The following is a 23,809-nucleotide window of genomic DNA, read 5'->3' as shown; positions in this document are numbered from 1 at the left end:
TATATATATATATATATATATATATATATATATATATATATATATATATATATATATATATATATATATATATATATATATATATATATATATATATATATATATATATATATATAGGGGACGACTCAAGTGAAAACACTTGGTTATTATGAGAAATGAGAACAATGAATCACGACCATTAAATTTTGATTTTGTTGATTTTAATGGATTTGATTGGTTTCTCTTTCTATATTGATTTAAAATAAATATTAAGGATCATAGAAATAGAAACCAATCCAGTTCATTAAAATCAACAAAATCAAAATTTAATGGTCATGATTCATTGTTCTCATTTCTCATAATAACCAAGTGTTCTCACTTGAGTCATCCCCATATATATATATGACAAAATTACCCTTGCAAGAACATATATTTAATTTGATAAAAAATAAAATTTATATTTATATTTTTAAAATTTTAACAATTATTTTATTTTTAAATATTCTAGTTTTTTTATTTTATTAAATTAATTATTAATATTTTTAATTTAATATCAAATTAATTTTTATTTATATTTTGTCATATTTAATTTTTTATTTTAAATTATATTTTATAGAGGTAAATTAATAAATCATTTTTTATCCATCCTGTCGGATTCTAACCCAGCTCATATTCAGGATAACAATTTGAACTAGTGAGGTAGGATATGATAAGTTTTAAAATTAACTTATCCTATCCTGTTGTGTCAGCAAACACTGGATTCACTACAAAAAATACGCCTAATTACGGCGGTTATTTTAAGGGGGTTTCCAATAACTCCCAAAATTTAGAACAAAAGTTGACAAACTATGTTTTTTGGCGAAATATATGGGCGGTTTTAAACCCCCGTAACTTGATGCAATTTTCTCACATTTCTCCGGGTATTTTATAGGTTTATTGAGTGTGTTTTGTTTATATTTTTATAAATAAAAGTAAAAATTATTTTTAATTGATTAAGAACAAAAACAACGTTTCACTTTCTCTCTTCTTTTTCTCTCATCTCCACCTCCAAAACCATTAAATTACTGGAAAATCAATAAAATATATTTAATATTAGCATGTTAGTACTAGTGTATCGGTCTGTCAGAACAAACAAACCCTTTCTTCTCACTTGCAATCGCATCTTGCCGCTTTGCTTTTCCTTCGGTTGCGTCAACTTCTCACCGGCTGATATTCGCTTGTTACCGGCTGTAGTCCGTGTTAAGGTTAGTCTTTCCATCTTTATCTCTTTGCTGATAGAAATTTAGGGTTTATCTCAGATCTTGAACCCTTGATTTCAAAACTCTCATAATGCTTAAATCAGACCCTGTCTCCCCTCTCTCAATCGCAAATAATATGAAATTGTAATAAGATTCAATTTTATTGAGAAAAAGATTCGAGATTTGACTTAGAGTTTGAGACAGGTTATATGTGAGATTCCCCTCTCTCAATCGTAATAATATAAAATGGTAATAAGATTCAATTTCACTGAGAAAAATATTCGAGATTTGAATTAGGGTTCAAGATAAGTGAAATATGATATCCCTCTACATTAAGGGTAGTTTGAAAAATGTGTTTCATTCATTTCTACATGTATAGGAATTTTAGAATCATGAAAAATATTATCAGATTGATGTATTTTGTCTAATCTAATTAATTCTAAGAGAATATTGAGTAAGTGTATTACTCTAACATAGAAAGGCTTCAATTGATATTATTTACACATGTTAGATTTTTTAATGGGAGGATTCTGTCAAATAAGTTAGCTTAGGTGATAAAGTATTTAGTTGCGAATTATATGATTTAATATGAAATATAATTACTTATTTCAAGATTGATGATATCTACATGTTTGAAATTTTCATGGAGCTGCATTTTGACATCATTATATAAAGTTTCTTTGTTTCTCATAAACTACTATCTTATCTACATTTACATAATACCTAGTGGTTACCAAATTAATAGAATGTATATGAAGAAGTCATTTTTCCAGCTGAGTCAATTGTTGTTGAACTTAGAATATCAGGGAGCCAATGAAAGTTAAAGGCTTATTGTGTCCTTGCACAAGTTTTCATAAAAGTACTAAAGCGCTTTAGAAGCATTCCACACAGCTATGCATTCTATCTAAAGATTGTGAACAACCTGATTATGTCGAATTGGTGAAAGCTCTTAATGATGAGAATAAAGTTACCTTGTTGATTGTCCCAAATACAAAGACCTTTTTACAGTGAGCTGTATTTTGCAAAATTAATACAGAAGGAAAATCTAGGAAGATAACTTTATGATTGATCCTTCATGGTTGTGAAGAATTTTGGTCAGGAACACAGAATATAATTTTGTTTGCATTATGTAAATTCTAACTGAGTTGCAGTTTGCCTAGATTTGCGGTTTTTGTGTTTGGATAATATTTCAATTCTACTTTATAATGAAATGATAGTTGTGACTTTTTTATATGGTTGATTTTCTATATGTTGCAGTTGTCTTCTTTGAGAATTGGAGTGAGAAATTCTACACTAAGAGGAGTCTAAGTCTATAACACACTGATACAATTTATACAACATGCCATTTACATTAATTGCTGCATATGTAGCTCATAGTAATTAATATGGTATTTGTCTAGCATGAATCCTTTTCCCTACATTAAAGATTTTCTCATGGCATGAAGTAACTACATATGTATGGTATACTTTGAACCATGTAACTACATATGTATGGTATAATTTGAACCATGTTTTATATTATGCGGTTACTATATTTGGTTGTTTTTGGTTTGCATAGTTTATATAATTAAGTTAAATTTGTTGTCATTTCGTACTTGTAGGATTACTAGAGACTAGAGATATATAATTATTGTTGCTGTTGGTGGTGGATGAAGCTTTTCGACAAGTCATTTGAACATTAAAGAGGTAACTTCATTAAGAATTCATTCCCTGTATGTTGCTCTGTTCTTTGGATTGTTTGACCACATTAATGAATTAGTTTTTTTCCTCCATTTTGTGACTCATGGATAGTGGTGAAGATTAAGGTTTTGGTAACTTTTTACTCAGGAATATAAAGCATCTCAAAATAAATCCAAGTGCTACAAGACTCACATTGTACTTGGTTGGTGAGGATTTGTATGTTTTTTTTGCAAATCAATACTCCTGATTTTCATTGAAGTAATATTTGAAAAATTGGAGTCTGTTCTTAGAGAGGATAGGGAGATCTCTTAGCTACTTGTCGCGGTCTCTTCAATAGTTGATTAGCTAGTTAGATGTTGAATTAGAAGTTAGACAATTTTTATCTTTATTATTTTAGTGTAATTGGCTAGTTTTGTCAAAGTTATGAAGTATTTTGTATAAGAAAAATTTTGTATTTTATCTTTTTTTACTTATTTTGTTATTAATATAATTATTCTATCTTTTTAAAAGTTTTACTGCCATGATTTTTTTTTTTTTTGCATTTTTTAAACATTTTGCGGGGGTTTAGAACCTCCATAAAGCAACCTCCTCGGTTTATTTTTCATGATACCAGCAGTCACTAAAAATTCCTGCAGATAAATTGTGGGAATCGTATAAATGGCGGTTTTTCAAACTCCCGCAAAACATTTTGCGGAGGTCAAAATCCCCCGCAAATTGGTAAAATAACCCCCGCTATTCGGGCACGTTTTTTGTAGTGATTGAGATAGGATATGATATAGATATTCTATCCTATCTTTATCCTGCGCACCAAACGGGCCCTGAAGGTTTGGAATCAGACTTACAACTTTTATTTCTTTGAAAACATGAGTTCCTTTAAATACTTCTTCAATACTATATTTATGTTACACGATTTGAGGTATCTTTGTCTTCAATGTGATTTGTTCAAAATCATTTGGCATTTTCGAAGTCTTCAACAAGATTTGGCTAAGGCATCCTTGTTGGCATATGACAATAAGGCATTTTAAACACGACTTCGTTGAGACATGTCAATTTTGATGGTTGGTCTCCTAAAATCCTAAATTCTTTTAAACCATCATACTTCCTCGTAGAAACCCTAATTTACTACTATTTATTTTATGATTTCCCGCGTTGAATCCATAATTTAGATATGTTCATTTTAGAAAAACATAGGTTGCCCGTGCATGTACCATTTGAAGAAGTTCAAGATGAACATAGAGTGCTTATAGCTCAAGGATATGATTATGTTGCAAGGAATTAGGTTGGCTAGTGTAATTCTTTTCTATTCATTATTTTATAGATTACAATGTATTGGTTAGAGTAAATGCTTACAATGTTATTATTATAATTCATTGTTTTTATTGCTTATCGCATGAATGATATAGAGTAGTATATATACCATGAAATTTTTACATAAGCAAAGAGAAATAAATTAAAATGAGTACAAGGGTACTGAACTCGCCTAAACCGTCTAAACGGCAGAGCAAAATCTCTTAAAAAAAACAACTAAAAACAAAAACAATTTAGATAAATAGTACAACTTAGTGGCCCAATCCTTCAAACTAAGTGCAACAGTTCCCTTGGATCTAGCAGGAAATCAATCCCAAGTCTAAAACTTCACAAACATGACAATGTCCACAACTCCCTTATGACTTCCTCGAAAAAGAATCTCATTTCTACTGAGCCAAATTAACCAACAAATAGACAATCAAATCAACACGGGCAATTTTGACTTTACCTTGGCTTGCAATGAAGCCCAAAAGTTTCTAATGTCAATCATCGCCGAATCCTCCTCCACAATCCTTTACCGATCAAGTCAGGCATAAATATCCTCCCAAACACTCTCGACTATAGAATATTTTAAGTACATGTGAAGAATGGATTTTTCTGTTCCGAAACATATTGAGCACAAAGTTTTGCCTTTTTTAAATTAATATTTTCTTATTATTTTATAAATAAAAATTTTATAAAAAGAGAGTAAAATAGTATGTACTATAAGAGGAAAAACAAAAAACACACTTGTTAAGAAGAATATAAACATGATCATTTAATTTGTGGGTTTAATGAAACAAAATGCTTAAAAAGATGTAAAAACAAATGTGATTGGTTGTTGGTTATAGAAAAGATGAGAGAGAATGTAAATCAAATGCAATTTACATTTAATTTTATCTTGAAAATATAAAAGATAATTTTTTTCTCTTATATTTTGGGACAAGAAAAATGTATTTTTTCTCTTATATTTTAGGACAAAAAAATGCATATTTTTTCTCTTATATTTTGAGACGGAGGAAGTATATGAATTTTGAGTTATCATACGAAAGCGCGTTCCGTTATACTTGCAATTTTGAAGAATGTTTGATGTCTCCAATATTCTTGGGATAAATAAATAAGTTAAATCCAAATTTGAGTGTGCGTTTGTTGGCATGTATATGAATTAAATTTTTTTCTTTTCATTTTAATACTCTTAGCACTCATAGTGTTATTGGATCCCATGGACCACCTTACACATATCATCCTAGTTATAAAATTGAAATTCTTAGAACCCTCTATCCAATGAAATCATATTGCGCCAGCATTTTCCCTGGTAATAAGAGCTTTGCACGCATATCTCTAACTGTTAAAGGTGTGTCACCTAAATTCATTATCAATCTATCATGCAAATTTCTCTATATTCATATTCGGCATGTGTTAATTTTATGCACAACGCGTCTCTTTTAATTATCGAGAGTTGATTCATTTGTATCTCATTAAATTTCTGTTAGATATGCACAAATAATTGTCTGTGCAAAAAAATTGTGTAATGTTCACGAGTGACCTATTGAAAGATGTTAAATCTATGCATTGCAATGGGTCAATAATCAGAAAAAACCCTTAGAGCGGAGCTTCAAATCTTCTATATTTGAATATTGCGAAGAAGTAATAATAACTATTTTTTCATTCATATCCAATTTGCAGCAAAGTGTGACACTTCACGTGAACTCTCAATTTAAATAATGAGTTTTATTTGAACCAGTTAACTAAATTGGAAACTGGGCCAAAACTTGAAAAGTACCTCAATATTTGTTTAACATAGATATATATGATAAGTATTAAACTTTTGTTTCAAATATTTATATCAATTTTATTAAGAGAAATGTTAAGCATACACCTGAGTTTACATCAACACCGTATATAAATACGGTTATGTATACTTTTGTTTTTTTTTATAATTCTTTACATGCTTTGAATTTTGTGCCAAACTTAAAATGATTAGAAAATTTTACGGTGTAAATACATTGTAACATAATATGGTGTACACATAGCACCACTCTTTTATTAAATCAATAACTACTACACCAGTACAAGAATTAAAAGACGATAACATGGACTTGTTCGTATCAAAGTTTGACCACATAAGATCAAGTCACGGTGACATGGTCAAGTTTGATAGTATATATACACACACTCCAAAACCATTACGCAACGTGTGCTCATTTAAGTTACTTGTCTTACACAATGAACTAAGTGTAACATGCCAAAACCTCCGCGTGTTGACAAGTTAAACAAAGATTTATATACGATGAAAAGTCAGCAACTATGCAAATACTATAAAAATGTTTAAGGTGATGGATTTATTATTTTGCATATACCATAATATTTGAGAGATGGAAACAATTGTGATCATTATCATAGTAGCTGTCTCTGTTTTTGTCTTAATTGCAATACTGAGTTTGTTGTGCCGATTAATGGGATACCGGCCAGCCTATGGAAGTGGCGGTGGAGGTGGACGTTTTGCCCATCATAACAACCTCCATAACCACCATCATCAAATGCATGATGGAACAATGGGTGGAATTATGGGTGGTGCAGGTGCAGGGGGAGCATTTGACGGCGGCGGTGTTGGAGCTGGAGGTGGTGCTGGGGGAGGAGGAGCTAGTGCGTGTTAATTAAACTCCATAGTTTTATGCATTAGTCTTGAGTATTTAAGCTTCTCATATTCTTTTCGTTTCTTTTTGGGTTGTACTTATATATTGTATGTACATAATTATTACTTTGTTCATATTTCAGTTAGTTATGTATTAATAGATTTAGTTAAGGGATATTGTAAAAATTAGTAATAATTAAGGGGTGTTTTTTTTATTTTTTATAATACTAAGAAAATAATTTTGCATAATCAGTAAAATCTAGCTCAAATTGATATTGTCCAAATTATATTTCTTGTTTATCAAGGTTGGAATCAAAATTTGTTTACGAATAATATACTCATTTTATAAAGGAAAAGAAAAAAATATGAAATATTTGACGGTTCGTTGAAATGATGGATAGGGTTGTTTAAATTTTCCTCTTTTATTTATCTTGATGTGCGGTTATGCAAGTCGGCACTGGTTGTTATCCATAATGTGCTCTTTCGTGAATAATAATAATGCTCATGTTTTGACGACAATAATGCTCAATGGTGATTGGTGCTGGACTTGGTAGGGAGAACCACGGTTCGATCCCCCGCAACTGCGATCAGGAGGGGGATGGAACCACTTGATGCCAGAACTCGCCCCCGAACCGGACTAAACCGGTGGTATAAAGCCAAAAAAAAAAAATCTAAATAGGTCCAAATGTGGAAACCAAAGAGAAATTGAATAAAGGATTAAAAGCCTATGCTCTCTTTGCACATTTGAAATATGTACACCCTAAAATTCTTAAAGGCGGTTTGTAATTCGGATGGAGATATACTCTGAATAAATCAGAGTCACAGGCAAATAAGCGCTATGTGTGAAGGGGTCGGAGTCGGGATATAAAGCTGGATGCGAAGAATGATACACCTTCTTGGAGCCAGGACATGAAGTCGAACGCAAGGAAGGATACACCAATCCAGGACCGATGAACGAAGTCGGGTGGAATGAGAGACATGCCTAGTCGGATGGCCGAAGTACCAAATCGGTAAGATGATTACGGTAGTCCAAAGGCTGCATGAAGGTTACAAAAAATAATGAGGGAAGTGTTACACCCTCATAATTGTGACGACGAATGTTAGGGCGTCTTCTTTAATGTTGTACTAGAAGGATCACTACTTCATGAAATAGGAGGGAGAAGGTTGAGTATAAAAGGAGAACCTCCCAAGGAGGGAGGGGACAACCAATACAACAACATCACACCAAAAATACAAGCAGCACATAGCTTCGATAGCACCAAAATGTGGAGGCCTCACCTGATTAACTTCGGGGAGGTTATCCAAAAGTGTTTTTCAGGAAAAAAAATATAAACTAAAAGAGAAAGATGATATCAACATATTTAAAAAAGATTTCACGAAGATTGTGGAAGAGTCCTAAATGACTTACAAGATGTGGAACATTTATAACGCTAAATACTATTTCAAAACCTAAATTACATTGTAAGGGGCTAACTTATGTTTAATGGAGGAATGTGAAGAAGGTGAATTGGAAGCATTTGTCGCACGTGGTAATGCATGGCTGGGACAATGGTCTAAGAAGATACATGCATGGAAATCAGAGGACGTAGATAATGAAAGGGTGTCATGGGTGAGATGTTGTGTGTTCCCTGTCATGTATGGAACCCAAATTTTTTCGAGTTCATCAGGTCACCGTTGGGTATGTATATGTGTACAAATGATGAAATCAAAAAAGAAAGCAAGATGAATGTTGCTCGCATTCAAGTTAAAACAAAATACACAGTTGTTTTAACTAAAACTTTTAATGTCTAAATCTAAAAATGAAGTCTTCAGGATAATAATTATGGAGGATCCACAAGGTCCATTGAGGATATGCTTACCAACAGAAGCAAAAACTACCTCCACTTCATCAGAATCAAATGATATATTTAGCGACTAGTTTAGAGAAGAAGCTGGTATGGATAATGAGGAAGAAAATAATGATGATTGTATCGAAGTTCATAATGAAAATCAAGAATAAAGGGATAATGAAACGTCAACGAAGGCATCGGTGGTCTATGAGGTTACAGGTAAGGAAAATGAAAATGTAGTTTTTCGAAAATATGAATGAAATCAAAAATAGCAAAAGGGGAGCATGTAGAAAAGAAAAAGTTTAATCAAGAGAGATATGTGGGTGGAAAAGGGGGAGCAGAAAATGTGTTCAGCTAAAAGGGAAGGAGTATAAGGAAGATGATGGAGTAAACATGATGGACGCTGATTTGGGCTGTCTCATTAATGGGCCAGGCATAAATGCAATTAAAGCCAAAAAATCAAATCAGTCCTAATTGTTGAAAAGGGTTTGGTGTTGTGTCAAGAGGGTCAGTGCACTTGCCCATTAGATGTTTTACATGATGTTAAAACTTAGGAAAACCTTAACATTTATGTACATTGAACGCTGCCTACAAGTCATTATGTGTGCCTATGCATTACGGATCTTAGAATGCATCCAAAACATGTTTGAAAAAGATATCATGAATAAAAAATGGATTACATAGCATCAAAAACAGGTTTCATGCTTGAAAAATCAATTTTTGCTCGAAAATCAAGTGTACATGTCGACACATACAGGGTATAGGTTGACACATGTATGGTAGCATTAAAGCCTGTAGTTTCTGTTTACATGAGTCAACGCATACATCATTTTAGGTCGACACATACCGAAGAAATTACTTCTATGCATCGACACAAACGATTTTCAGGTCGTCACATGTGCTACAGTTTTAAAGCCTGCAGCTTCTGTTGGAATGTGCCAACACATAACCTGATACATGTTAACACATGCATTAATACAGGTCGACACATGACTTACATGTGCCGACACATGTTGTAGTTGTTTTTAGAAAATTTGTATGGTATCTCTTTCAAACCTGATTCTCTTAGCATTAGGGTTTGATCTCCTCGGGAATTGCACCCATGATAGGGTATGAACAAAGCTGGTTCAGACAACTGATTAAAGTGACCAATGATACTTGAGTTCTAAATCTCAAGTCCACTCATAAAGGCACTTTAGTATGGATGATGGTTGCCTCTTCAAGGAACATGAATAAAGTTTAAACCTAGTTATATTGGTCTCGAATATAGTTTTCATAACTCTTGATCCCCTTTAGGAAGTAACCCTAAATCTGGCTACTCTTGGTGAAGTTGGGTCGTCTGTATTGGTTATGATCAAGAGATGTTGTTGATACAATAATATCCTTAGCACTAAGCCCATATGTATGTCCCAAGAAGAAGGAACTGATGTTCTATGGGATGTTAGAACATTATTTCAGCAGGTATGCAGCTACCAGTTGAAGAGAGAATGTTGTGGGTGCTAAACAAAATGCTATAAATAGTTTTGTTTGGAACCTTCCTGATCTAGAAGAGGAGACATTTGATTTATGCAGGTTGATCAGGACACGATCAATAGTATGTCTACCTCTGTGTTAGTTTATTTCTGGCCAAGGTATATGGAAGTACAATTGTCAAGCTCTTGAGAATAACTTATAAAGGCATCTCCACCAGAGCCCTAATGAAAGATGAGCTCATGTCTGGAGGATCCCTTTGATCAAAAGAACATGTTTGATGGAATCTTGGTTATGGTCGTGAAACAGATTCTATTTATCTTGTTCTTACAGTACCCGGGATCTGAGATTGTTGTACAATTCTCAAGTATTTCTTAGCAATTATTAAGGAAGAGTCCTCAATCTGAAGCTAGAAGAACTTGAAGGAAGTGTCAGACATAATATCCTGACACCTGCTTTCTGAGAATTAATTTTATCAAATGTGCCTGGTAGATCTTTTCAAGAATATAATGGAGGTTGCTTACTCAAATGCGGTTCAATGATCAAGTCTATGAGAGCATGGAACTCCTGTTTTATTAGTAAAGTCTTCCAAAGGGTGGTGAGCATTAGAGACACATTAACCGATAGTATGTGTGTCTGAACTTCGGAATGTCATCCAAATTGCCTAGGATGGATATTTCAGCTGAAGTAATGAGGAAATACATTTCAAAAATCAAAGGATTAAGGTTTCCTGGTATTTTCGTGAAGCTTCTCTGTATTGCTTGGACTCTTTTATATGGTGTCCTCACATAGTCAATTGTAGTGCAAGGAATGGCATGGCTCCGTGTGTAGTAAAGAAGTAGACTTAGTCTGAACAGTCTAATCATAACGAGTAACGGCTAGTTAATTCCATGTTCATTGAAATCTGCTTCAGATACCTATTAGAGGGAATCTCTTTTATAGGTGCAGAAAAATGGCATCCAAACATCTCGTAGTAAGACAAGAGGTCTGTACTTTGTGCATATCAGATATGGTCATTGGAGGGTTGATCAACTATCAATGGTTGATTCTCTTGCATCCCTATGGTAGGTTGCTATGGAAGTCATCTCCAAAACCGTAGTAACATTCTGAAAGTTAGGATAATGTCGAAACGGATAGTTGAACATCACATCAGTTCTCTGATTCCCTAGGTAAGGAATTTTATTTAACTCAGGATGGGATTAAGGGTCAAGTAACTGACCAATCAGGAATGGCTAACATAACTATGTGTCTTATTGAAGAATTCACTCACGTGGCGCATAACAATGTCATTTGTTGTTTTTGTATATTAGAGGCAGTCTTATCAGCTGATTGTATCTCTAAAGGAAGTAAAACATATCCTTTGCTGATTGCATGAAGATGAGCACGTAATTAATGAACAACCATGACAAGGTCAGGGTACAAATCTGAAGGGTGTGAAAGTCCGCTTTTTGACCTAATAATGTCAGGATATGATTGAGAGTTTATTTCTCTCGCATGTTGTAGTAGTGAGAGTTCTATTTGAGCTTCCTGGAGGACTTTGATGCATAATAAGTCCTTGGAATAATTATTCAAGAACAAGAATTGGGTTTTGAAACTGATGTCCCAAATGGTGTTTTAACATCATTGTTGATAATAGTCTGTGGAAAAGACTTGGGACCATTAATCTTAATATTCAAACACCACGTTTAGAAGTGGCATTTCTTTATATGTGTTAAAATAAGAAGATTCTTATTTTAGTAGTATGTTCAGGCAACGCATATCTACTATGATGTGTAGGAGACTTCATTAGTATCAGCAACTACTAGTGAATGTAAAGAGTAGAAGGTTGATTGGATCAGCAGATCAGGTTGAGGCATTCCTTCTGTTGCTGTCAGAGAGTCTGAATCTTAGTAAAGCTTGTAAGCACACTAAGAAAAGATTGGAGGATAGTTTCAGACTATGGTTGCATGATATCTTAGCCATCCAAAAGAGTCATGACAATATGTGGACTTGCAAGGGTACGAACCAGATGTGTCCTTGTTTTATGACTAGTTCAGGGTACTTGGAGTTATTCTCATTAAGCTAGTGCATGTTTAGTTTTGAGTAGTCTCCACAGTGAAGCTATCTGTTTGAGTGCTTGTGGTTAGCTAGAGCTTTGATTGTCCATGACAGGGGGAGTCAATGGATTAATTGAGGTGGTTAGAACTTGCAATAGCTTATGGAGTTGTTACTCTCTTATGAGGATAGTGCGAAATAACATGCTGAGACATGTTGCTACAAGGTGTAGTCAGACTTGTCCTTATCAGACTTAGTAGTTCAAGCTAGAAGTAGCTAGAATTTACCATCCTACTCCAAAAAGGTGTGTTGTATCAGCTTGAGAACCTATGTTTCTCTATAGTGACTAAATAAAGCAGATTATCCTGCTGGTTGTCAAGAGCTGTCACACTTGTTTGTGTGTAGGTGTGGGATACTATTTCCAAGTGAAAAGAATGCATTTGGAGAATTCGTCTGAAGACATCATGGTCATGCCTCTGGGCATATGAAGTAGTCTAGGAAACGTCCTTGACTAATATTTATGAAGATGTGTTTGAAGTCAAAGACAGTGTGGTAGGTTACCAAAACATTGCTCATGACATGCTCACCTGAGTCCAACAAAGGAATATTCTAGACTGTGCAGTCAGCCTCGTGTAAAAAGAAAGTCTAGAAAGTGTTATTGACCACGCATGCACATGCGTTGGGACTGAAGTTTCCAGAAGAAACAGTCCAAGCATAATAAAGGCGTTCAAAGCCCTGTTGGATAGTGCACATAGATTTTAGGTGGTATCCTCTCCTCAAATACCGCCATCCTTGACCATAAGGTGTCACATCCAAGGAATCGGTATTTCACAAGCAAAGGACCAACTATTTATAGGAGTTATCGGTTCTCTTTCACATACTGTGAGTGTGTATTTATGCTGGTTCCGTATGGGGTTCTTTCGGATCTGGGTAAGCTGTGCCTGGGTCTGGTTTCGTGAAGGCCTCCTTTGTCAATTTTTGGCCAAAAATGGGGAGAAAGATTTGGCATAAGGAGGTTTGGATTGGCTTTGTGACTTGTGATTTGAGTTATGAACACAGTTGTGACCTGTGTTTTGAGTTACCAGAGGTGGTGGTTGATTTGGCATCAGGTTTCCGGGTTTGTCCCTGATGGACCCTTGGATCTTAATTCAACTACGGGTGAAGGTTCTCTTATGCCACCATTGGTCTTCTGTGAGAAAAATTGGTTCCTGGGTTGAGGGGGAGTGTAACCCATCTTCTTCCTCATGTACACTAAATCGTTGGTGTTAAGGTCTGTGCTGCATAAAGATGATGAACATGATGTCCTGACATCGTAGCTAAAGACTGAATCCATCCACAGTTGCTGAAGTCTACTGCTCAATTGCTGAAGTCTACTACAGAGTTGTTGAGATCTACTGTACTGTTATTAGCAGATGTATTCTTGGTTTTTGTTGATGACTGCTTGTAATCTGTAGTTTATTTGTTTTAGCCAAAAATTTGCCAAAGGGGTAGATTGTAAGTTCTCTGTTTTTAGAGTTGACTTAATTTTTGTAAAAACAAATAACAACAACAATATGTATCATAGGATGTAAAACTTGCTAATATAACACAAGTACAAAACACAACAGGTACAACAAGAAGATGCCCTATGAGATGTTGGAACATATTATGGAATAACATGTCCTATGGAATAGCTGTTGACATCGCACATGCTGAGCTGGATTAATGAGATTCAGTTTTAATTTAACAGATGCAGAACATTCTCTAAATATTATGCAAATCATATAAGGCGTTATATGTTTAAAAGGTCTGAAGAATCAATAAGAATATTTGAAGATTATATAGTTTCTAAATATGGATATTTATTCGGAAACTATGATATTGAAGACCTTATTTGTTGCAGAAGTTACAGCGATTTGTAACAACAAATATGCCGTGATTAAAGGCCCAAATCCAGTTGGATATAGGTTATAAATAGAAGGGTTTGTAACCTAGAAAATAAGTCAGCCGAGAATAGAAAAGATGTAATCGTTAGGGCTAAGTTAAGTGAACCTCACGGATTGTGGGAAGGTCACCGTAATCCTCGAAGCCTGAAGGCAAGAGGAGCACGTATTGTTTTTGGAGGAAGCTTTGAAGTAACTCCAAGTTAGTGTTCATAGTCAAGAATCTTGGCTAGGGATTGTCATGGAAGTGTGTCTTCCAAACCATTTATTTGTGTAATTAGAACGTTGGTGATTATGTCATTGTTACAGCTCTTGGGACTGGAGAACTGTACAACATCACCGCGGTGATAGGAAGTGGGATGGGGATAATCCATATCTAGAGAGGATCTAGGTAGAAGGGTCATTCAGTAGGGATTAAGTGAAGGGTTGTAAACGGGGGAGTTTAGCTCTGAATTAATACTGCTGATAGTGGACTTCATTACTGGCTTGGTATGCCCCCAGAGTAGGTGTGTTTGTCACCAAACTGAGTCAATAATTACTGGTGTCATTTATCTTTCAGTTTGGCATAAATTTGTGTATATACCTTGCTAATGTTTCTTGACAAATCATATGTCTCGACATCTCTCAAGACATATGGGTCTCTTACACCAAAATTTCATTTGTCTTTCGACCCGTCAATGTCATAAGAAGAAAAAGAATGTAAGTCACTCTAAGTTTGAAAATGCTGAAAAATTGTCTTATTCTCAATTGTTGGGAGCATTTGAAAATCTACAAAAATAAGAATTAGTGGCTTGCAATAAACTTTCCTTGAGTGAAATAATGTTTTCAAAATAAGAAGCTAAAATTTCAGAAAATGAAAAGAAAATGGAAGCCCTAAAGAAATCTATTATGGATAGTCATAATGATTCAAAGAGAATGATGTATAGTTTTTGTTCGGTTGTAAAAATTGTCAAACTTGGAAACATGAATCTAAAACTCTTAGAGCAAAAGTTGACAAAGCAATACAACCAAATACTACTCTTGCCATTGATCACCCAAAATATGAAAAACCTTTGAACAAACCTCTCAAAAGGTATAGATTAGCTAGAAAGGGTGCTAATGACAAAATTAAGTCTCATTATCATGTTATATGTCACTATTGTTACAAAAGAGAACACAATATTGAGAAGTGCAAGTTTTTGAGCATCTTAGTTCCTAGAGGTTCCTCTCAATGGTTGCATAAGTGCAACTAAATTTTCACTCATTTCAAAGGACCCAATGAGAATTGGGTACCTATTACCTTTGTTTAATTTTGCAGGATAAATTTCTTGGCTCCATGGAGGGAAAATAGATTCTCGATCGTGGGTGCTAAAGGCATATGACCGGAGACATCTCCCTCTATTTTGACTTCATGGAAAAGAAGAAAGGACTTGTGTCCTATGGTGATAACAACAAAGGTGCAATACTTGGAAAAGGTAGTGTAGGTAACCCCTCATCTACTACTATCTTTAATGTTATGTTAGTTGAAGATAACCTTCTTAGAATTAGCCAATTATGAGACAATGGTTACAAAGTATCTTTTACCAAAACTTGTTGTATGATAGTGCACAATGATAATAAGGATTGTGTGTGTGAAGGTGAGAGGGTAAACAACGTCTATATGCTTGATTTGAGTGATGTGTCTTTAAACAATGCTAAGTGTCTTGTCCCCTTGAGTGAGGACTCATGGATATGGCATAGGTGTAACACCCTTCTAAACCCCGCGAAAATAATCAAATAATTCAGAGTAAACATGAAATACAAGGGTATCACAATTATTTTAACATAAAATACCATAATCAATTGTCACGCCACACGAGGAACAATTTAACATAAAACACAATTCATGTTCAACACATCGGATTATAATTCGTAACATTGCATATTCATCATCCATGAAAGTTAATCCAATACAATTATAAAACAACAAAACCAATTTGAGTAATTCATCTCTAAACTAGCGTTCCCCAGTGTTACAATCAGAGCATGACCGACACGACTCATGGATGAACTCTAAGAGCTATCCTCACCGAATCAGCTAAGCCTCTACTCCTCAATCTGGAAAAAAACATGTAAGGGTGAGTTTCATTCACAACTTACGAGTAATATATAGTCGTAAGCAATAAATCGTTAAGGAATTATCAATCACTCAATCCTACATGTATATAAACATTCCACAATTCAAATCCATCAACATACTCAAAATACATCATCATTCACAATACAATTCATTGCAAGTCATAACATATTGAAATGTATATGAATGAACTGACACTAATGCATGTGGTACCAAACCATGGGCTGAACCCATTCACCAATTGACCTACTCCTCGTTGAGATATGGTCCATCGACACCAATTCCGCACAATGGGAATTATGTCCGCCAATTGATCCAAACATCACTAGAATCCATCACCGAATGCATATGAATGAATATACACACATATCATGCTTAAAACATCACCAATAACGATGAACAATTCATCTCATCACCACATCACCGAATAAGTATGTACATGTTTTCAACATCATTCAAATAATCATGCATCCATCACTATAACAATAATAATAATAATCACAATCAAATCCTTCACCACATCAATCACGTTGTTACACATCACATTGTATGCACACAATGTTTAATTATCATCAAAGTAATTTAATCGAGTTTTGAAATAAAGTCGGCCACTGCCCATTTTATCACTTTATCATGCAAAACATATAATTAGCTTTGCAACGCCCAAAACGGCACATAAATCGGACAAACGGATCAAAAGTTATGACCTTCAGAATATTTTTCAAAAATTGCATGCTGTGCGTCGACGCATGGACCCCTTCAGGTCGATGCAAAGAATTTCCACCACTCTCGGGTAAGCGCTCATCGATACTACAGTTCGACGCAAATTTTCTAAATGTGTCGACGTAACTAACACTTAGGTCGACGCATTCTGTGTCTTGTGCAGAATTTTGCTGCGATTGTGACATCCTTCCTCTCCCAATTCCAATCCATTCACACCATAATCATTCTCACATCAAAACATCATCAAGTAGCATAATATACTACAATTTTAACACATTTTAGAGGTCATCTAACATCAAAACATTCGTCAATTTCATCAAATTCATCAAATTCACCAAAACCTAACATCTCTATTCATTCATCATACTCCTAATTGACATAACTAATAATCTTAACCATTCCATCACTATCGATTACATAATAATCATTAACCGAGAAGAATCCCCCCTTACCTTAGGTTTGATCTTCGTCTTCCCCTTTCCAAAGCTCTTCAAGTCTTGCACGTGTTTTCTCTTTTTCCAAATGCTGTAACCTTCTCTATTCCACAACTTCCTTCTATTTTATTAAAAATAGAGTAACTTTGGTTAATGGGCTTAATAAGTTAACACCTCCCTTTTCATTAACCACCACACGAGCCCAATAGCTATATTTCCAATATTTCTCAATAATTCTCATAACATCAATTATTCCAATTAAATAATTATCCTATTTAAATTAAATAATTAAAAATAATTTTCGGGGTGTTACAATAGGCGCTTAGAGCATGTCAATTTTGAGCAATTAAATAAGTTGGTGTCAAAAGATTTAGTAATCGGTCTGCCTAAAATATAGTTTTTTTAAAGATTACCTATGTGATGCATGTCAAAAGGGGAAGAAAACAAGGGTCTCATTTAAATTAAAAAAACATTGTTTCAACCTCAAGACCACTTGAGCTTCTCCACATGGATCTCTTTAGCCCCTCACAGACCAAAAGCCTAGGTGGAAATTATTATGGTTTTATTATTATAGACGATTACTCAAGACTTTGTTGGACCATCTTCTTACGTAGCAAAGACGAGACATTTGCGTCTTTGACACGTTTCGCAAAGTTATCCCAAAAAAAATTGAATTCAAAAATCATTACTATCCAAAGCGATCATGGAGGTAAATTTGAAAACCACCTCTTTGAGGATTATTGGGATAAATATGGGATTGAGCATAAATTTTCAGCTCCTAGGACTCCACGACAAAATGGTGTTGTGGAGCATAAAAATCGGGAGTTGGTAAGAACAATGCTCAATGATAGTTCTCTACCTAAATATTTTTGGACTGATGCAATTGGCACGGCGTGTTATGTCTTGAATAGGATACTTATTTGTCCTATACTAGACAAAACACCCTATGAACTTTTAAAGGGTAGAAAATCTAATTTTTCACATCTCCATATTTTCGAACGCAAATGTTTTGTCTTTAACAATGGTAAGGATAACCTTGGGAAGTTTGACCCAAAAGCCGATGAAGATATCTTTCTTGGATACTCTCAAATAATTAAACCATATAGGGTGTTTAACTAAGGATTACTTGTTTTCTAAGAGTCGGTACACTTTTCTTTTGATGAGTCTTACCTGAAAAATACTGGGAAAGACATTTCTTTTCATGATACAGGTGCATCTACGAAGACATACTCAAGGACACCAATAAAGGAGATGATTAACCTAAGTCGGTGAAGTTTGAGGAGGAGGAGGAAGATGTCTAGGCTCAAGAAGAGAAAGATGAAAGTCAAGAAAAGAAGGATGGTTTTCCCTTGGAATGGAGAACGTCCACAAATCATCCAATCAACAACATTCTCGGGGACATCACAAAATAAATAACCACTCGATCCATGGTAAGTAACTTTTTTCATCACTCTACTTTCGTGTCTCAAGTTGAGCCTAAGAATTCAAATGATATCTTACTTGATGAGCATTAACTTATGGCCATGCAAGACGAATTAAACCAACTTACAAGAAATGACGTATAGGACCTTGTTTCTCGTCCACGTGATCATCAAGGCATTGGTACCAAATGGGTTTTAGGAATAAACTAGACAAACACGAAGTGATAACTAGGAACAAGGCCTGGCTAGTGGCCTAAGGGTATAACTGTCGCTACGCAAAAAACACATAGTCCCCATCAACCTTTATTTATCCCAAAGGGAAGGTGAAACATTGATAAAACCCAAAAGGATGGATAATATGATATCGCAACCAAGGTCAGGGTTCGGGAGTCGGTTATGCAAGGGGAACATATTAGCACCCCTCACATCTATCGTACTCGATGGGAACCGTTTCGTTTATTCTATGTGTAGGGATGTTGTTTAGGGTTTAATTTCTATTAATGGTTGGAATATATAATTAAGGGGAAAATAGGTTTTAAATAAGTGGGCTTGCTAGGGTTTCTTGGACTCTATGTTTTTCGCGTAGCGACATGCACATGGGTTCGAACCCTAGCATCTACATTTTAAAGTGGTGGATGTAGCTAGTTTCAATCACTTCATGTTGTTTCATTATCTTTTTTATATTCATAATAATTTTATAATGAAAGTTTTTTATGTTTCTCGTGAATGACTAATGGTAATGTCTTGAGCGTTGATACTTATGAAATGGACAGAAAGGATTTGTATAAGGACAATGATAAATATCCTCAATAATCAAGCCCAAATTATTCCCTCGATTTTGATAAAAACCGAGGTAAAATATGTTTATCCCTTGATTTTAAAAAAAAATCGAGGTAAATTTTTTTTTAAACATTACATTATTTACACAAAATATTAAACAAATCCAGATTCATCATCGTAAGATTTTGTTGCATATCTTGTATGCATCCAACTTCTAATATTTTCAAAGGTTGAACTCCCTTCTTTGTTTATTGAAGAAAGAGTGATTTTTTGCACTTGCAATCTATCATAGAAAACTTTTTCAATCTTCTTTAACTAAGGTTGTTCTAAAAATACAACAACACAATTATGTGAGATAGATTGCAAGGGTAGAAAAATATTTTGTCCAAGGGTAGAAGAATGTCAAATATTTTTTTGTCATGCAATCCATCCCAGAGAATGATACGTACGAGTTTGGGGTGGCTACATATAAGTTAAGATTAGGGTAAAATTTGTTAAATGAGTTTTCTATTCCTCTATTATTATGGAAACTGAAGGGATGGATCATTTAGTATACACTTATAAATAAAAAAACGTAAAAATACAATCGATGAGATTTGAAGCATGTCCTAAATTGTTTATCCCCTCGGTTATATTAAAAATCGAGGGAATATATGGTTTTTTTATATAAAAAATAAATTAAACATAGGGCGCCTTAGCATTATACCTCCGTTTTTTTTGGATGAGGTGAAAGCTTTGTCATGAAATGTATTATTTGTAGTAGTGTTTCATATGATTTGAAGGCGAGAAACGTACTTATCTATGTGTTAAGCACTAAGGTATATTTCTCTATCTCACATCGTAAAAGCGTGAAAACTACATGGAATACTCATCAAGTCCTTTAAAAAGGAACTGAAGACATTAAAGATTCTAAATTAAATATGTTGATAGAGGAATATGAACTTTTGTGCATGGAACCCAAAGAATCTATGGAATCCATGCAGACTCGTTTTATCCATATAATCAACAAGGTAGACAATTTGGGAAAAATATTTTCTAGCAAAGATTGTGCTAACAAAATTATGAGATCTATGTGTAGGGAATGTTAATCAAAGGAGATATGGGGTTGTTCTTCAAGCACTACAATCAATATATGACGAAGCATAAGATCAAGCATTCCGATAAAAATATGATTAAATTCATAAAGTCTCATCCTCATAAGAAGAAACATAAGAGAAAATAAAAAGATGTCACATGCTTTGAATGCAAAAAATTGGGTCACTATAGAATCAAATATTCGAGTCTCAACAAACATCATATGAAAAAGGATAAGAAGTTTTATAAGACAGAGAGAAAACACGCTAAAGGTCACAAAACCTATACCGCTTGGGGAGAAGAAGATGAAAACTCCTTTTCATCTCCCGGTTCAAGTTCTGATGATGATTGTGTTAACCTTTGCTTGATGGTACGAGAGAAAAGTGAAGACTCCAAGATATACATTTTTGACCATGAAGTTAAACCATCTTATAAATAATTTTCTAAAGCTTTTAGTGAAATGCATGCAAATGCTCTAAATGCTTTTATGAAAACTTCTCTCCCAAGAAAACTTATTTAAAAAATTGAAAAGTAGATTAATGATCTTAATAGTGCCTTGGATTCCTCAAAGGAAGATCATGAATCTCTTGTAGATGAGTATGTTAGTACTTTTAATACTTCTATTGAAAAGATAGTAAAGATAGATTCCGTTACTTGTCCAGTTTTAAAACTTAAAAATGAAAATATAAAAGGACAATTAGCACAAGATATTTCTCTATCTATTACTAATTCTATGTCTTCAAGTGAAAAAGGGATTGGTTTTGATAAAACACCCTCTATCGGCTAAAAGAAATAGAAACAGTATTTCATCTAAAGCTACTTGTCATTATTATGGTGATAAAGGTCACATTAGGGCTTATTGTCATGATAGGAATGTCAAAGTTCCTAATGGTACCATGAATCCATACATAAATGTTCTTTAACTAACCCTCAAGGACCCACTAGTTGGGTACCAAAATTACCTGTTTGATTTTTGTGACAACCTTCCTTAAAATTTAGGTTCAAAAGAATCGCCACCCACTATTTGTTTTATGGGCAAGTGAGAAACCCTTAGGAAATAAGATATTTGGGTAAGTAGGTTAATTAGGCAAAGGGAAGGTGTTAGACACCCTTTGCCTCCTTTGTACTCAAGGGGACCCATTTAATCTTTAGGTTTAGGTTTTATAAAAAAAAGATTTTGACAATTGTTGACAAATAAAAAATTATAATATATATAAAAAAAATTTAAAATCAAGGGAGTTGGCCTCATATAATATGATTTTCAGTCATCGGCCAAAAAAAAAGGGAAATCTAAGGGTTTGTAAAAAAATGTATTGACAATAAAAGGTACCCTTGGTAAACTCAAGGGTTTTGATAGGGTCATTGTCAGATCGAGACGACAATGACCAAAGGCCAAAAACCATGTATAGTGAAAATATATAGTGAAAATAAAAATGGTCTCAATGTATCATCATTGGCCAAAACAAGGTTTTTTAAAAAAAAGGATGGCCTCATGTTAAATCATTGGCCAAAAAAATATTTGAAAAAAAAGCAGGTCTCATAGAAATCATTGGCCAAAAGTTTAAAAAAAAAGTTTCAAAAAAGGGAGGCCTCATAGGTTATCATCGGCCAAAAGTTTGAGTTGAGGGATTTGAGTTTGAAAAAGGGAAAGGGTTTGTCGACCGGACAGTTAATCGACAACGGCAAGTTAGGGTTGTTCAAGACAACCCTAAAATAAACCCTCAGAGGGAGAAGAGAAGCGTAATAAAAAAACGTAGATAAAAAATATTTGAAAAAAGATGTGTGTGTGTGTGTGTGTGTGAATTTTGTACGTGAAAGTGAAAAGAGGTCCCTTTTAGGGTTGCCAAGAACCCTTTTTATAGAGATGGAAATTAGGTTAGAAATCCATAAAAGGAAATAACCCATATCCAAAAGCCCAAAATTTGCCATTAGTAAAAATAGGAGAAAAAATGTGAAAATGCCACTTGTGGGATTCAAACCCGTGACTTCTTACTTGAAAGCCTTATTTCTTGCCAATTGTGCTATGTTATTTATTTGAAATTAAAAATCAATTGAAAGCGTATGAAAGACGAGCTAATATTTGTTATTTAAAAATATATAGATAATTTACAAGTAAATTATTATATTTTTAAACAAATAATTACAAAAATCCAAAATATTGTAATTAAACCAATGAAGTTTATAAAACCCAAGTTTAAAAATAATTATGAATTTTGAAATTGGGCCTCATATTTTATGAATAATAAGCCCAATTAAATATACTTTTACTTAATGCATACTCTCATTTAATCAATAAAATCTAATGACCTCACGTCTTATGGATGTAAGCCTAAGAGATTGAATTGAAGTATACATGCATTTTATAGTCTTGATCACACTTATATACATATATATTTTAATACATACGTATTTTAAATGATGTGGCACTAAGAAGGGACAAGTCTTAGTGGGTCAAATTTAAGGTATGACAGCTGCCCCTATTTAATTATTCTTAGATTGAATGGCGTGAGAATACGCAGGTCTCACGCTTTTCGAATCAAAGAATTATTAAATAATGGAAGACCTCTAAATTTGTCCGACAAATAGGCATGGATAATTAGTTCATCCATACCAAGGTTTGTGAATTGACATATCTGTTTCGCTATAAGATTGACACTCATAGCCACGAGATACATTTGTCACATGTTTCGCTTCTCTATCCCGACTTATAGGGTAAGGAATACGAATGTCGACTCTATATTTATAATAAACCCGAGAATGTTCAACGATGATTATGCATTCTTACCGCGACTTAGGGGGGTACGTGATGCGAGTCCAAACTCTCTAACCTAGGATTAATCCAATAGAGTTGGGGAAACATGAAGAATTAAATTGCTAAAATTTAGAGACTGACGAAGCAAGCATTCACAGATTCTTGTACCATGTTTTTAATATCTCAATGACACTGTCTAAGGCTGACACAATGGATTATATAAATGTCTCAAATTTATCACAATCTACCGGATAAATTGTTTATGTTCCGAATCTATCACTACCTTCGGGGATAGATACACGAACAAGTAACTTGGTGCTGCACATACTATATGTAAAAAGTTATGTCGTAGGTTTATCACAGTCTATCAGATAAACTAGATAGGTTCTGAATCTATCGCTACCGTCGGGGATAGATATATGAATAAATAACTTGGTGCCGCACATACTATATATA

General features: G+C 34.1%; 1 protein-coding gene and 1 long non-coding RNA gene across 2 annotated transcripts in view; both read left to right on the top strand.

Moving 5' to 3' along the window:
- The first annotated feature begins 1,021 nt into the window (after positions 1-1,021).
- Positions 1,022-3,317, top strand: LOC131611854 (uncharacterized). Its single transcript, XR_009287202.1, has 3 exons — positions 1,022-1,223; positions 2,819-2,903; positions 3,009-3,317. It is a non-coding gene; the product is annotated as an uncharacterized LOC131611854 (long non-coding RNA).
- Positions 3,318-6,353: 3,036 nt separating this feature from the next.
- Positions 6,354-23,809, top strand: part of LOC131611853 (glycine-rich protein DOT1-like) — an 87,263-nt gene continuing 69,807 nt past the window's right edge. The window contains exon 1 of the mRNA XM_058883699.1: positions 6,354-6,677. Coding sequence (XP_058739682.1) covers positions 6,560-6,677 — 118 coding nt within the window. The 5' untranslated portion in view covers positions 6,354-6,559. The remainder of the gene's footprint in view (positions 6,678-23,809) is intronic.

This window comes from Vicia villosa, linkage group LG6 (assembly GCF_029867415.1).
Source record: "Vicia villosa cultivar HV-30 ecotype Madison, WI linkage group LG6, Vvil1.0, whole genome shotgun sequence".
NCBI lineage: Eukaryota > Viridiplantae > Streptophyta > Magnoliopsida > Fabales > Fabaceae > Vicia > Vicia villosa.
The sequence above is the reverse complement of the archived record's forward strand: the minus strand, read 5'-3'. Positions and strand labels throughout refer to the sequence as shown.